The 13,639-nt window shown below is 38.1% G+C and overlaps 3 protein-coding genes across 4 annotated transcripts; all 3 read right to left on the reverse strand.

Annotated features, from left to right (window-relative positions):
• Positions 1–108: 108 nt before the first annotated feature.
• Positions 109–2,808, reverse strand: LOC117931017 (senescence-associated carboxylesterase 101-like). Of its 2 annotated transcripts, XM_034851858.1 has the most exons (4): positions 2,563–2,808; positions 2,138–2,471; positions 1,271–1,816; positions 109–1,128 (listed from the first exon to the last, which is right to left on the reverse strand). In XM_034851858.1, exons 1-4 carry the CDS (start codon positions 2,637–2,639, stop codon positions 310–312), a joined length of 1,776 nt encoding a protein of 591 aa, XP_034707749.1. In that variant the 5' UTR covers positions 2,640–2,808; the 3' UTR covers positions 109–309. The 2 variants fall into 2 exon arrangements, with proteins under 2 accessions (XP_034707749.1, XP_034707750.1); XM_034851859.1 differs by lacking the exons at positions 2,138–2,471; positions 2,563–2,808 and adding an exon at positions 1,928–2,130.
• Positions 2,809–5,514: 2,706 nt separating this feature from the next.
• On the reverse strand, positions 5,515–8,253 carry LOC117930223 (senescence-associated carboxylesterase 101-like). The gene is made up of 4 exons (XM_034850753.1): positions 7,985–8,253; positions 7,547–7,880; positions 6,678–7,223; positions 5,515–6,531 (listed from the first exon to the last, which is right to left on the reverse strand). Exons 1-4 carry the CDS (start codon positions 8,014–8,016, stop codon positions 5,716–5,718), a joined length of 1,728 nt encoding a protein of 575 aa, XP_034706644.1. The 5' UTR covers positions 8,017–8,253; the 3' UTR covers positions 5,515–5,715.
• Positions 8,254–9,416: 1,163 nt separating this feature from the next.
• On the reverse strand, positions 9,417–12,363 carry LOC117930222 (senescence-associated carboxylesterase 101-like). The gene is made up of 4 exons (XM_034850752.1): positions 11,950–12,363; positions 11,511–11,844; positions 10,759–11,307; positions 9,417–10,618 (listed from the first exon to the last, which is right to left on the reverse strand). The coding sequence occupies exons 1-4, from the start codon at positions 11,979–11,981 to the stop codon at positions 9,803–9,805; spliced, it is 1,731 nt and encodes a 576-aa protein (XP_034706643.1). The 5' UTR covers positions 11,982–12,363; the 3' UTR covers positions 9,417–9,802.
• Between the last annotated feature and the right edge of the window lie 1,276 nt (positions 12,364–13,639).

Consider the following 13,639-nt stretch of genomic DNA (forward strand, 5'->3'; position numbering starts at 1 on the left):
AACATGTCCTTTTTTTCCCTTGCTTTAAAAGGAACAGACTCTTTGAAGTCTCATTTGATTTTCTTGTTTACATTTATTTGTTTAGGATATGAATAAAACACAATGTAATGGAACAAAAATGAAAGTGCATCCCGGCAACATCATAATATTCATTTCTTAACAAAAAACTGAGGAAAAGAAGGAAGAAAATAGTGCTGAGAATATGGGCAGCAACTAAAAAAAAACAGGGAAAAAGGTCACACTCTTTCTAGTTCTATCCATTGAATGCTCACAAAACAATACACACAACACACAAACTGGATTGCCCCTCTATCCATATTGTCTATAACTACGATTCTTCATAAAGCTGATCAATGGCGACCTATGGGAATTACTGCGAGTATCTATGTAGCCCTCATACAGTCCCCACCATTTCATGAAGCTGCTTTTCTCCAAGAAAATCTCAGGGGACACTGCATAGTTGTCAATCTGTTCCATTACATACTCCTCGAACTTAACCAGATTATCCCATGATGATTTTCCCTCCTCATGATTACAGTTTTCACTCTTGAGCAATTCGCATGACAAGATAGCCTCCTCCACATGTGCCCAAAAGCAAGAATCCTCAGTTAGGATACTGGACACCTTTTGCTTCTTGGAATCATCAAGCTTATCTCTAGAGGGGGGTTTCACATCTTCCTCATACCATTGCTGCAACAGCTTGTAATGTGCAGATCTTTTATTCTTCATGTAGTCTTTTCTACCCTCTCTGTAGAAGGCAGCAATGTCCAGTGGTTCAACCATTCTTCTATAAACCGTCCCTGCATAGACCCAACGGGTTCGAAATGTTGCTCCTTCCTTATGAGGCTTCCTCTGTACTTGTGCAACCATGCCTTCCCAGTACCCTGTGAGGTTTACCCTAAACTGTTCAACGTGGATGTCCCTTTTAGACACCTGGTTTTTGAAGCAATCGTAGTAACCCATGTTCAGAACTTTCGAATTCTTCTTATACAATTCTAGTTGGGTCATGTCTCTTTTTATTTCATTCAGTTTCTTGGCATCGGAAGCTTTATTTTTCTGGGTTAGGTTTCTGGCTTCCGCTTCCATTGTGCTTATAACAGTCTTGATATCAATGTTATGCTGCAGCAGCTGCCATGAAATTAAAAAATGAGTCTAGTTATGGAAGATCCCAAAGAACAAGAAGGTAAATCTAAATAGGGCAGTTGTTGCAGTATTTAATGAGGTGTAAACCATGTTCCATAACATCATTAGATGGGAGAAAGCTGTTTACCTTTGTTTGATTAAATCCAATTGTCTCAAGTTCCATGATGATCCCAGCTGAAAATGGATTTGCAAACCTTTCACCCACCTGCGGAAGTCCCTTGCAGATTGCCCTCTCCTTGAGGTTTCTTAAAATCTCCCCATAATCAACATCCTGCAATCCTCCGGCAACCTCTGATGATATGACTTTCAGCAATTCCAAAATTAAATCAGGTTTGTCAAAACAAGCACAACCAAGTTCAGAGCACAAGAGATATGTCCCAAAGGGCTTGTAACCAGTATTTTGTGAACGGGGGGATGTGGGAGGAGATCTGCCGGATGGGAGGAAGAGTCCGGGGATTGGGTCTTGGTTAGACACTACATGCAGGAAGAGAGAATTCCACATGGAGTGTTGGAGGCCAAAGCCGCCGATGAGGGGTGAACCAAAGGTGATACAAAAGGGGCGGCATTTGGGTTTTAGTAAATTGCCATCTAGCAGGCATAAGGTGAAGAGAGAAGCAACGGATCCTCCCAGGGAGTGCCCAGTGATGATTAATTGACCTTCAATCTCAGTCAACTGCAAAACAGGTAACCATATGAAATCCATGTCAGAATAATCCCATTAATCTCACTTCTAAACTTTCCTTTTTTAGCAACAAGATACATAAGCTGATCTAAAAACAGATACCAACACCAGTTCTACTGTCTTCCTATTAAGATTTGAATCCCAACCGATCAATGGGTAATGCGGTGATGCAAGGCAGATGGATATGTGTGACGTCTTCTTCTTCTTCAGGCAGTTTGACTCTATGAGAGAGATCTCATGGTCAAGCTGTTTCATGTCTCACAATTGTTAACAAAAAGGAAACGAAAATAAAAACAACTATCATATTTTGACCTGAGTTTTTAGTCCAGAGAGATGATCGTGGAGAGAGGTAAAGAGGGTTAATGCAGCTCTGTTAATGGAGACGGACTTGTATTCTTCGGTGCAGAGGAAGTCAAAGAGAGGAGAGGGAACTAAATCTCCTTGTCCAGGAAGAGGGTTTTGAGTGCAGTCAGGTGAAGAGACAAAAGCTACAATTGTGCACTTGGGAGATGGATAAAAAACTCTGTATTGAACGGGGGAAGGCAAGGCTGTTTGGTCTCTTTGAAGCTCAAGAATTTTAGTCAAAGCAGAGTCGATTAGATTGGAGGTCACAATTAAATTTCCCAGTAATCGTGCAGAGCTAAACCTGAAATCAAAGACCCAACAGAAAATGGAGAAATTAAAGCAATGATTCGATTCAAGGATTGAAAAAAAAGAGCAAAGAAATTGATTAATACAAAGCAACTTGATTCATCCTCCTTCCTTCCATGGAGATGCCTAGCCACAATGCAACAAGAACAAGACCAAAAACCATATTATATAGGAGGATGAAGGGAATTCAGATAACTTGTAATTGTTAAAGAAAGACTACAAAAGCCAGTCTACGAGCAAAGATTCTTCCCGGTTCTCACACGGTACGACGACGACGACTAAGACTTGGGTATGTGATTTCTTAATTCAGGAAGCAGTGCTGGAAATTTCACTGCGATACTCACCTACCTACTTCATACCCCACTTGCTCATACTACACCAACTATGGCCACAAGGCTGTTACTAGTTTTGTGACTACTTCATAGGGCCACTATCTTTTGGGTGTTTCTCAACCCAAATTCTGGCATTATTTGGTTTATGTTGTGTTTTTTTTTTTTTTTTTTTTTTTTTTTTTTTTTTTTAAGATTTGTTTTTCTTAAATGTACACCACACACGAGAAAAAATGATTAAAAAAAAAAAATAATAAGGTTTGTTTTTCTCAGCAAGACTCAAAGGTGATTACCATGGTTTACCAACCTTTTGGAAAATCTCTCATGGTATAGTCTCTTCATACTCTCTTTGTTCTTTGTGTTTCTAAGATTATGAATTTCCATCTCAAATATTGATATATATATTTCCTTAAGGCTATGTTTGGTTCTCGGAAAATACGAAAGAAAGAAAATTGGAAGGAAAAATGGAAGCAAAGAAAAAGCTAAGGAAAGGAATATAAATTTTTTCACTTGTTTGGTTATCCATGGAAAATTCAAAGGAGAAAAAAAAAAAAAAAAGAATTCATTTTCTTTTATTTGGTTAACCATAAAAAAAAAGTCAAGAAAAAATGGAAGGAAAACAAAATCAATAATTTGTCTTAAATGGTTATCAATTCGTGTTGAATAATAAAATAAATTTTGTGCTCTTATTTTCTAAAAATCAGTTTTACAAAACTATTGCAAAAACATATAACTAACCTACATCCTAACTCAAAACATTGCTCCTTATTCACAAGAATTTATGTGAAAGTTAATGCTTTGATAAACCAAATTCAATAATCCTAAAAATCACGAGCAAGCAACTAAATTTCCAGTAAATTAACATTGCATTTATGCTCTTGTACTGCAAATTAACACTGTATTGATACACTTTCTATAAGACCTCTATACACCTCGCTAAAGGAATATACATCTATTATGTCATTATCACAAACTACACTAATCCAATGGCAAAATGGGTAAGCAAAATCACACCACTCACTTTCATTAAAAAGCTAGATAATAATATACAATATCCCAAAAATGAAGGAAGGGGGTGACGTGCAAAAGAATACAAGTGAGAGAAAGATGTACCCGTGAGTATGGACGATGGACTGTACTATGGACTGTGTGAGGGGGTGGGGCAGGGGTGCAAAGGTCATTTCGATATAGGATAATCACAGCTAGTGGTTTCCCTCTACAATGCTCTGGCCATATAAAAAATTCATATTCCCAAAAATATTCATATTCCTAAATGGAAATTACTATTATTTCTATTATTATTCATCATCATTTATTTATTTTTATTATTATGATGATGATGTTTGGCCGTGGATTTCTATGGTGGAAAATGCAAAGCTGGAAAGGAAAGCCCCTCTCTCTACTTGTGCCTCTCTGCTCCTTCACCTTCTCCTAGAAAATGATAGAAATGGAAAGACAGGGGAAAGAGAGAGGACTAGACTGCACCGTTGGCGCAGATTAGCGCTTGTCGACCCCCACGACAGCCGCAACGTCATTTTGGAGGGTTTTCCTTACATGGATTCTGCTCTCTCTGCTTCCTCTTTCCTCAAATGTAGCTTCGTTCCCATGGCATCTGGCCTTAGATACAGAGAAAAGGGACGCTTGATTCAATCGATTTTTCATTTTCTTTCCCTAAAGACCCTAGTCAACCGCAAAGGCACCCTAGGATTTCTTTTCTCTTCTTTGGCTTCTTTGGTTACGAACCCATTGTTTGAGTTTAAATCGGAGAAGAAGGTGCTCGGGGCGGAGGTTTACCCCTTGAAGATGATGTGGTTCATGAGATTCTCTGGGTTGTTGTTTGCAATAATGGTGATGACGGTGAGAAGCCATAGTCACTGATGAGGAAGTTAGAGATGAAGCCTCGAACAAGAGCCCGACAAAATTTTCCTCCCCTTTTCTTTGCTCTTTTTCTCTTTTTCTCTCATATTTTCCTTGTTATTTTTTAAAGGAAAATAGCACAGAAAATATTACAATATTTTCTTTAATATTTTCCTTCTTATTTTTTTTCCATCATATTTTCCATATCATCCAAACTAAAGAAAATCATTTTCCTTTGTATTTTTTTTCCTTTTCTTAACATTTTCCGGGAACAAACATAGCCTTAGTTTTCAAGATAAAAGAAACCGACGAGGAAGAAATTTTCTTTGTAATTTTCTTTTTTCCATTTAATTGGTTTAAGAGATATATTTTTGAAACTTAAAACCTTAGTTTTGAATGTGAATTGGTCTTAAGACTTAAATTTGATCTTAGGTTCAACCATCTTTCTATAATTCGTTCCTGTACAGAGCCAGAGGGTTTGCAAAGCTGCCCCTTCCTGATGAGGCTTCCTCTCTACTTGTTCTACAATGTCTTCCCATCGGTTCCATTTTAATGCCTCTTTTACACTCTAGGTTTCTAAAGCTGTCATAATAACCCATTGTGCTCATCTTTTGATTTCTTTCTTGTACCATTCTAGCTGGAACATATCTAGTTTTATGTCATTCAAGCTCAAAAGGAATTTTTCAATGGGAAGTTGTTGCCAATTTTGGTGGAGTTGAATCTACCCAGCTGTGGAAGTAAACAAACATGTCCTTTTTTTCCCTTGCTTTAAAAGGAAAAGACTCTTTGAAGTCTTATTTGATTTTCTTGTTTACATTTATTTGTTTAGGATATGAATAAAACACAATGTAATGGAACAAAAATGAAAGTGCATCCCAGCAACATCATAATATTCATTTCTTAACAAAAAACTGAGGAAAAGAAGGAAGAAAATAGTGCTGAGAATATGGGCAGCAACTAAAAGAAAAAAAGGAAAAAGGTCACACTCTTTCTAGTTCTATCCATTGGATGCTCACAAAACAATAAGCACAACACACAAACTGGATTGCCCCTCTATCCATATTGTCTATAACTACGATTCTTCATAAAGCTGATCAATAGCGACCTATGGGGATTACTGCGAGAATCTATGTAGCCCTCATACAGTCCCCACCATTTCATGAAGCTGCTTTTCTCCAAGAAAATCTCAGGGGACACTGCATAGTTGTCAATCTGTTCCATTACATACTCCTCGAACTTAACCAGATTATCCCATGATGATTTTCCCTCCTCAAGATTACAGTTTTCACTCTTGAGCAATTCGCATGACAAGATAGCCTCCTCCACATGTGCCCAAAAGCAAGAATCCTCAGTTAGGATACTGGACACCTTTTGCTTCTTGGAATCAAGCTCATCTCTAGAGGTGGATTTCACTTCTTCCTCATACCATTGCTGCAACAGCTTGTAATGAAGAGATCTTCCATTGTTTATGTAGTCTGTTCCACCCTCTACGTAGAAGACAGCAATGTCCAGTGGTTCAACCATTCTTCTATAAACCGTCCCTGCATTGCGCCAACGGGTTCGAAATGTTGCTCCTTCCTTTTGAGGCTTCCTCTGTACTTGTGCAACCATGTCTTCCCAGTACCGTGTGAGGTTTACCCTAAACTGTTCAACGTGGATGTCCCTTTTAGACCCCTGTTTTTTGAAGCAATCGTAGTAACCCATGTTCAGACCTTTCGAATTCTTCTTATACAATTCTAGCTGGGTCATGTCTATTTTTATTTCATTCAGTTTCTTGGCATCGGAAGCTTTATTTTTCTGGGTTAGGTTTCTGGCTTCCGCTTCCATTGTGCTTATCACAGTCTCGATATCAATGTTATGCTGCAGCAGCTGCCATGAAATTAAAAAATGAGTCTAGTTATGGAAGATCCCAAGGAAAAAGACGGTAAATCTAAATAGGGCAGTTGTTGCAGTATTTGGTGAAGTGTAAACCATGTTTCATAACATCATTAGATGGGAGAAAGCTAGCTGCTTACCTTTGTTTGATCAAATCCAATTATCTCAAGGTCCATGATGATCCCAGCTGTAAAAGGATCTGCAAACCTTTCACCCACCTGCGGAAGTCCCTTGCAGATTGCCCTCTTCTTGAGGTTTCTTAAAATCTCCCCATAATCAACATCCTGCAATCCTCCGGCAACCTCTGATGATATGACTTTCAGCAATCCCAAAATTAAATCAGGGTTGTCAAAACAAGCACAACCAAGTTCAGAGCACAAGAGATATGTCCCAAAGGGTTTGTAACCAGTATTTTGTGAATGGGGGGATGTGGGAGGAGATCTGCCGGATGGGAGGAAGAGTCCGGGGACTGGGTCTTGGTTAGACACTACATGCAGGAAGAAAGAATTCCATATGGAGTGTTGGAGGCCAAAGCCGCCGACGAGGGGTGAACCAAAGGTGATACAAAAGGGGCGGCATTTGGGTTTTAATAAATTTCCATCTAGCAGGCATAAGGTGAATAGAGAAGCAACGGATCCTCCCAGGGAGTGCCCAGTGATGATTAATTGACCTTCAATCTCAGTCAACTGCAAAACAGGTAACCATATGGAATCCAAGTCAGAATAATCCAACTAATCTCACTTCTAAACTTACCTTTTTTAGAAACAAGATACATATAAGCTGATCTAAAAACAGATACCAACACCAGTTCTACTGTCTTCCTATTAAGAGTTGAATCACAACCGATCAATGGGTAATGCGATGATGCAACGCAGATGGATATGTGTAACGTCTTCTTCTTCTTCAGGTAGTTTGACTCTATGAGACAGATCTCATGGTCAAGCTGTTTCATGTCTCACAATTGTTAACAAAAAGGAAACGAAAATAAAAACAACTATCATATTTTGACCTGAGTTTTTAGTCCAGAGAGATGATCGTGGAGAGAGGTAAAGAGGGTTAATGCAGCTCTGTTAATGGAGACGGACTTGTATTCTTCGGTGCAGAGGAAGTCAAAGAGAGGAGACGGAACTAAATCTCCTTGTCCAGGAAGAGGGTTTTGAGTGCAGTCAGGTGAAGAGACAAAAGCTACAATTGTGCAGTTGGGAGATGGATAAAAAACTCTGTATTGAACGGGGGAAAGCAAGGCTGTTTGGTCTCTTTGAAGCTCAAGAATTTTAGTCAAAGCAGAGTCGATTAGATTGGAGGTCACAATTAAATTTCCCAGTTCTCTTGCAGAGCTAAACCTGAAATCAAAGACCCAACAGAAAATGGAGAAATTAAAGCAAGAACTAAGCAATGATTCGATTCAAGGATTGAAAAAAAAAAAAGCAGAGAAATTGATTCATACAAAGGAACTTGATTCATCCTCCTTCCTTCCATGGAGATGCCTAGCCACAATGCAACAAGAACAAGACCAAAAACAATATTATATAGGAGGATGAAGGGAATTCAGATAACTTGTAATTGTTAAAGAAAGACTACAAAAGCCAGTCTACGAGCAAAGATTCTTCCCGGTTCTCACACGGTACGACGACGACGACTAAGACTTGGGTATGTGATTTCTTAATTCAGGAAGCAGTGCTGGAAATTTCATTGCAATACTCACCTACCTACTTCATACCCCACTTGCTCATACTACACCAACTATGGCTACAAGGCTGTTACTAGTTTTGTGACTATGTTTATCGGCTCATGAAGATTTTCTTAGGCACATGTATTGGGCCACTATCTTTTGGGTGTTTCTCAACCCAAATTCTGGCATTATTTGGTTTTTTTTTTTTTTTTAAGATTTGTTTTTCTTAAATGTACACCACAAGAGAAAAAATGATAAAAAAAAATAAAATAAAAATTAAGGTTTGTTTTTCTCAGCAAAACTCAAAGGTGATTACCATGGTTTACCAACCTTTTGGAAAATCTCTCATGGTATGGTCTCTTCATACTCTCTTTGTTCTTTGTGTTTCTAAGATTATGAATTTCCATCTCAAACATTGATATATATTTCCTTTAGTTTTCAAGATAAAAGAAACCGATGAGGAAGAAATTTTCTTTGTAATTTTCTTTTTTCCATTTAATTGGTTTAAGAGATATATTTTTGAAACTTAAAACCTTAGTTTTGAATGTGAATTGGTCTTAAGACTTAAATTTGATCTTAGGTTAACTTTGATCCTAAACCCTACATTGTATAATACTCTTTCCTACAATAGGTTTGATGCTAAGTTATGAAATTCTCTAAATTGTTATTTATTTATTTTTAAATATATATATTTTTTATATTTGTGTCACTATTTATTTAAACAGGGTTTCAATTATCATATGTAATAATTAATCTTATGTATTGACTTGGATATGCTCATTAGCAAGAGTAGTTAGTTGAAGGTCTACAAATTGAATATGAATTGGAGTATATTAGGGAATCCTTGCCTTCAATGCTGTTAGCAAAACCTCATATTCATAACTCAACTACTTCATCGTCAAAAGAAAAGCATCAATTTAATCCATATATTTTACCGGAGTCACTCTTCCATCGAGACCATAATATTCATTAACCTTTCTTTAGGTGAAGTCATCACTCATAGTACCAAATGCTCTAACTATTTTTCTTTTTCTTTTTACATTTTCACACATATATAAAAGTCAAATACTATATTTTTATATTTTTACAAAGTACGAGACATTTGTACTAAATATACAAGACATTTATACTAATTGTATAAGTTTGTCCATTGTAAATATATTTGTATGTTTTTCTTCATTTTCTTCATTTGTTTTTTATATCAAACTATCCAAAATATTGCTTGTATACAAACATAAATGTTGAATATAATTTTTTTTGGTATTTTCACACGTAATGTATAAGACATTTATAATAATTGTACAATGTTTAATGTTCAGATCTTCCCTCGGTTATGTTGTTTCTTACACCCTCCCTGTAGTAGGCAACAATGTCAAGTGGTTCAACCATTGCTCCTTCCTTCGGAGGCTTCCTCTCTACTTGTTCCACCATGGCTTCCCAGTATACTCGAGGTTTCCTCTCAAAAGCTTCAATTTTTAATGTCTCTTTTAACCCCTGGTTTCTAAAGTTGTCATAAAAAGGTCACACTCTTTCTAGTTTTATCTATTGAATGCTCACAATACAATAAACACAATACACAAACTGGATTGCCCTCTAACCATACAGTCTATAACTACGGTTCTTCATAAAGCTGATCAATGGTGACCCATAGGAATTATTGGAAGCATCTATGTAGTCCTCATACACTCCCCACCATTTCATGAAGCTGCTTTCCCCCAAGAAAATCTCAGGGGACACTGCATAGTTTCCAATCTGTTCCATTACATACTCCCCAAACTTAACCAGATTATCCCATGATGATTTTCTCTGCTCAAGAGTAGAGTTTGCACTCTTGAGCGATTCGCATGACAAGAGAGCCTCCTCCACATGTGCCCAAAACAAAGAATCCTCAGTTAGGATACCAGACACCTTTAGTTTCTTGGAATCGAGCTTATCTCTGGATGGGGGCTTCACATCTTCCTCATACCATTGCTGCAACAGCTTGTAATGAGGAGATCTTCCATTGTTTATGTAGTCTGTTCTACCCTCTCTGTAGAAGGCAGCAATGTCCAGTGGTTCAACCATTCTTCTATAAGTTGTCCCTGGATAGAGCCAACTGGTTCGAAATGATGCTCCTTCCTTCTGGGGCTTCCTCTGTACTTGTGCAACCATGTCTTTCCAGTATATTGTGAGGTGTCCCCTATACTGTTCAATTTTAATGTCCCTTTTTGACCCCTGGTTTTTGAAGCAGTCGTAGTAACCCTTGTTCAGATCTTTTGATTTCTTCTTATACCATTCTAGCTGGGCCATGTGTATTTTTATGTCATTCAGTTTCTTGGCATCAGAAGCTTTATTTTTGTGGGCTAGGATTCTGGCTTCCACTCCCAGTATCCTTATCACAGTGTTGATATCAATGTTGTGCCGCAACAGCTGCCATGAATTTAAAAAATGAGAAGTTATAGAAGAACCCAAAGAACAGGAAGGCAAATCTAAATAGGGCAGTTGTTGCAGGTTTTGGTGAAGTTGAGTGTAAACCATGCTACATCATTAATTGGGAGAAAGCTGTTTACCTTTGTTTGATCAAATCCAATTATCTCAAGGTCCATGATGATCCCAGCTGAAAAGGGATCTGCAAACCTTTCACCCACCTGCTGAAGTCCCTTGAAGATTGCCCTCTCCTTGAGGTTTATTAAAATCTTCCTGTAATCAACATCCCGCAATCCTCCGGCAACCTCTGATGATATGACTTTCAGCAATTCCAAAATTAAATCAGGGTTGTCAAAACAAGCACAACCAAGTTCAGAGCACAAGAGATATGTCCCAAAGGGCTTGTAACCAGTAGTTTGTGAATGGGAGGATGTGGGAGGAGATCTGCCGGATGGGAGGAAGAGTCCGGGGACTAGATCTTGGTTGGACACTACATGCAAGAAGAAAGAATTCCAATTGGAGTGTTGGAGGCCAAAGTCGCCTATGAGGGGTGAACCAAAGGTGATACAAATGGGGCGGCATTTGGGTTTTGATAAATTGATGACTTCTAACAGGCATAAGGTGAAGAGAGAAGCAACGGATCCTCCCATCGAGTGCCCAGTGATGATTAATCGACCTTCAATCACAGTCAACTGCAAAACAAGCAACGGTGTGAAATCTGTCAGAAAAATGCCACTATTCTCACTTGTAAACTTTCCTTTTATCCACAGGATATATATATATATACCAACACGGGTTTTGACTCCATGAGGGAGATCTCATGGTCAAGCTGTTTCGTGTCTCACAATTGTTAACGAAAAGGTAACGTAAATTAAAACAAGTATCAGATTTTGACCTCATCTATTAGTCCAGAGAGATGATCGTAGAGAGAGGTAAAGAGGGTTAATGCGGCTCCGTTAATGGAGACGGAGGGGTATTCTTCGGTGCAGAGGAAGTCAAAGAGAGAAGAGGGAACTAAATCTCCTTGTCCAGGAAGAGGGTTTTGAGTGCAGTCAGGTGAAGAGACAAAAGCTACAATTGTGCACTTGGGAGATGGATAATAAACTCTGTATTGAACGGGGGAAGGCAAGGCTGTTTGGTCTCTTTGAAGCTCAAGAATTTTAGTCAAAGCAGAGTCGATTAGATTGGAGGTCACAATTAAATTTCCCAGTTCTCTTGCAGAGCTAAACCTGCAATCAAAGACCCAACAGAAAATTGGAGAAATTAAGCAAGAACTAAGCAATGATTCGATCCAAAGATTAAAAAGGAAAAAAAACAGTAAAATTGATGCATACAAAGGAACTTGGTTCATCCTCCTTCCTTCCATGGAGATGCGTAGTCACAAAGCAACAAGAACAAGACCAAAAACAATGGTGTGGGAGGATGAAGGGAATTCAGATGCCTTATAATTGTTAAAGAAAGACTACAAAAGCTCGTCAACGAGCGAAGATGCTTCCCCGGTTCTCACCCAGCATAGCGATGACGACCAAGTCTTGGGTATGCGATTTGTTCGTTCAGGAAGCAGTACTGGAAATTCCATTGCAATTCTCAGCTACTTCTTTCGCAGTACACATGCTCATACTAAACCAACCACGGATACAAGATTGTTCCTAGTCTTAGCTTAGGCCCATGAGGATTTTCTTAAGCCCATATATTAGACTACTCTCTCTTGGGTGGTTCTAAACCCAAACACTGGCGTCTATGGTCTCTCTCTTTTCTTTTTTTGGGATTTTTGATGAAGAAACTAGTTAGGAATTGCATTCTCATTATCATTTCAAAAATTGAAGAAGTTTTCTTTGTAGTTTTTTACGTTTAATTGGTTTAAGAGATCTAGTTTCCAAAGTTAAAAACCGCAAATTGGTTTTAAGACTCGGATTCAAGTAGACTTTGATTATAAACCTTAAATTTTACGATATTCATCTTCGTAATAGATTTGACATTAGATTATGAAATTCTCTTGGGAGGGTTTCTTTTGTTTTATTTATTTTATTAAATAATTTTAGAAAAACTTTTCCATTTTTCTTTTTATCCCTATTTATTTTAATTAAGGTTTTAATTATGGTAAGTAATAATTAATATTAGCATTGGTTAAGGTATGCTTGTTAGTGAAAGTAGCCGGTTGAAGTCCTACGAAATGATTATGAATTGGAGTATATTGTCTTCGCTGTTGCTAGCAAAAGCTCATTTTCATGCCTAAGCGACTCCATTGTCAAAAGAATGTCCGTTATTATCTACTTTATTTTGTAAAACAGAATGTTCGTTGACCTTTCCTAGGGTGAAGGAGACGGAACTCAATCTCCTTGACCAGGAAGAGGGTATTGAGTGCAGTCAGGTGAAGAGACAAAGGCTACAATTGTGCACTTGGGAGATGGATGATCAACTCTGAATTGAACAGAGGAAGGCAAGGCTGTTTGGTCTCTCTGAAGCTCAAGAATTTTAGTCAAAACACAGTCGATTAGATTGGAGGTCACAATTAAATTTCCCAGTTCTTGTGCAGACCTAAAACAGCAATCAAAGACCCAACAGAAAATGGGGAAATTAAGCAAGCACAAAGCAACGATTGGATTCAAGGAACAAAGCAACTGTTACAAGTCTACAACTCACTAGTATTGTGGATTTCGTCATGTGCATGGAAGACAAAGGCTGAAAGGCAAACCAACTGTTTGCATTGAATATTATATACAAGCGTATTTTCTATGTTGACGTGCATGGTAATAGTAGATTTACATGTTAAGAATGTTTCTATGAATAGTCTAAATCGCGGATTTGAGTAATCGGGAGTCGCATGTTGGGGGAGGGATTATTAGGCATATGCAACAAGATCAAGAAATGAATCATGATGGATGTGTTGTAAGATGGTTAAGCTCCATTGTGATGGTTAGGGCCTCTTATAGGGGTCGGGATGAGTTAAGGCTCTGATTTTTTGTATCGGGTCCAGAAGTAAGCCAAGGTTGTGTGTTAGGGATTTGGAGCTAGTGAAAACTT

The sequence above is a fragment of the Vitis riparia genome, chromosome 14 (genome assembly GCF_004353265.1).
Source record: "Vitis riparia cultivar Riparia Gloire de Montpellier isolate 1030 chromosome 14, EGFV_Vit.rip_1.0, whole genome shotgun sequence".
Classification (NCBI taxonomy): Eukaryota; Viridiplantae; Streptophyta; class Magnoliopsida; order Vitales; family Vitaceae; genus Vitis; species Vitis riparia.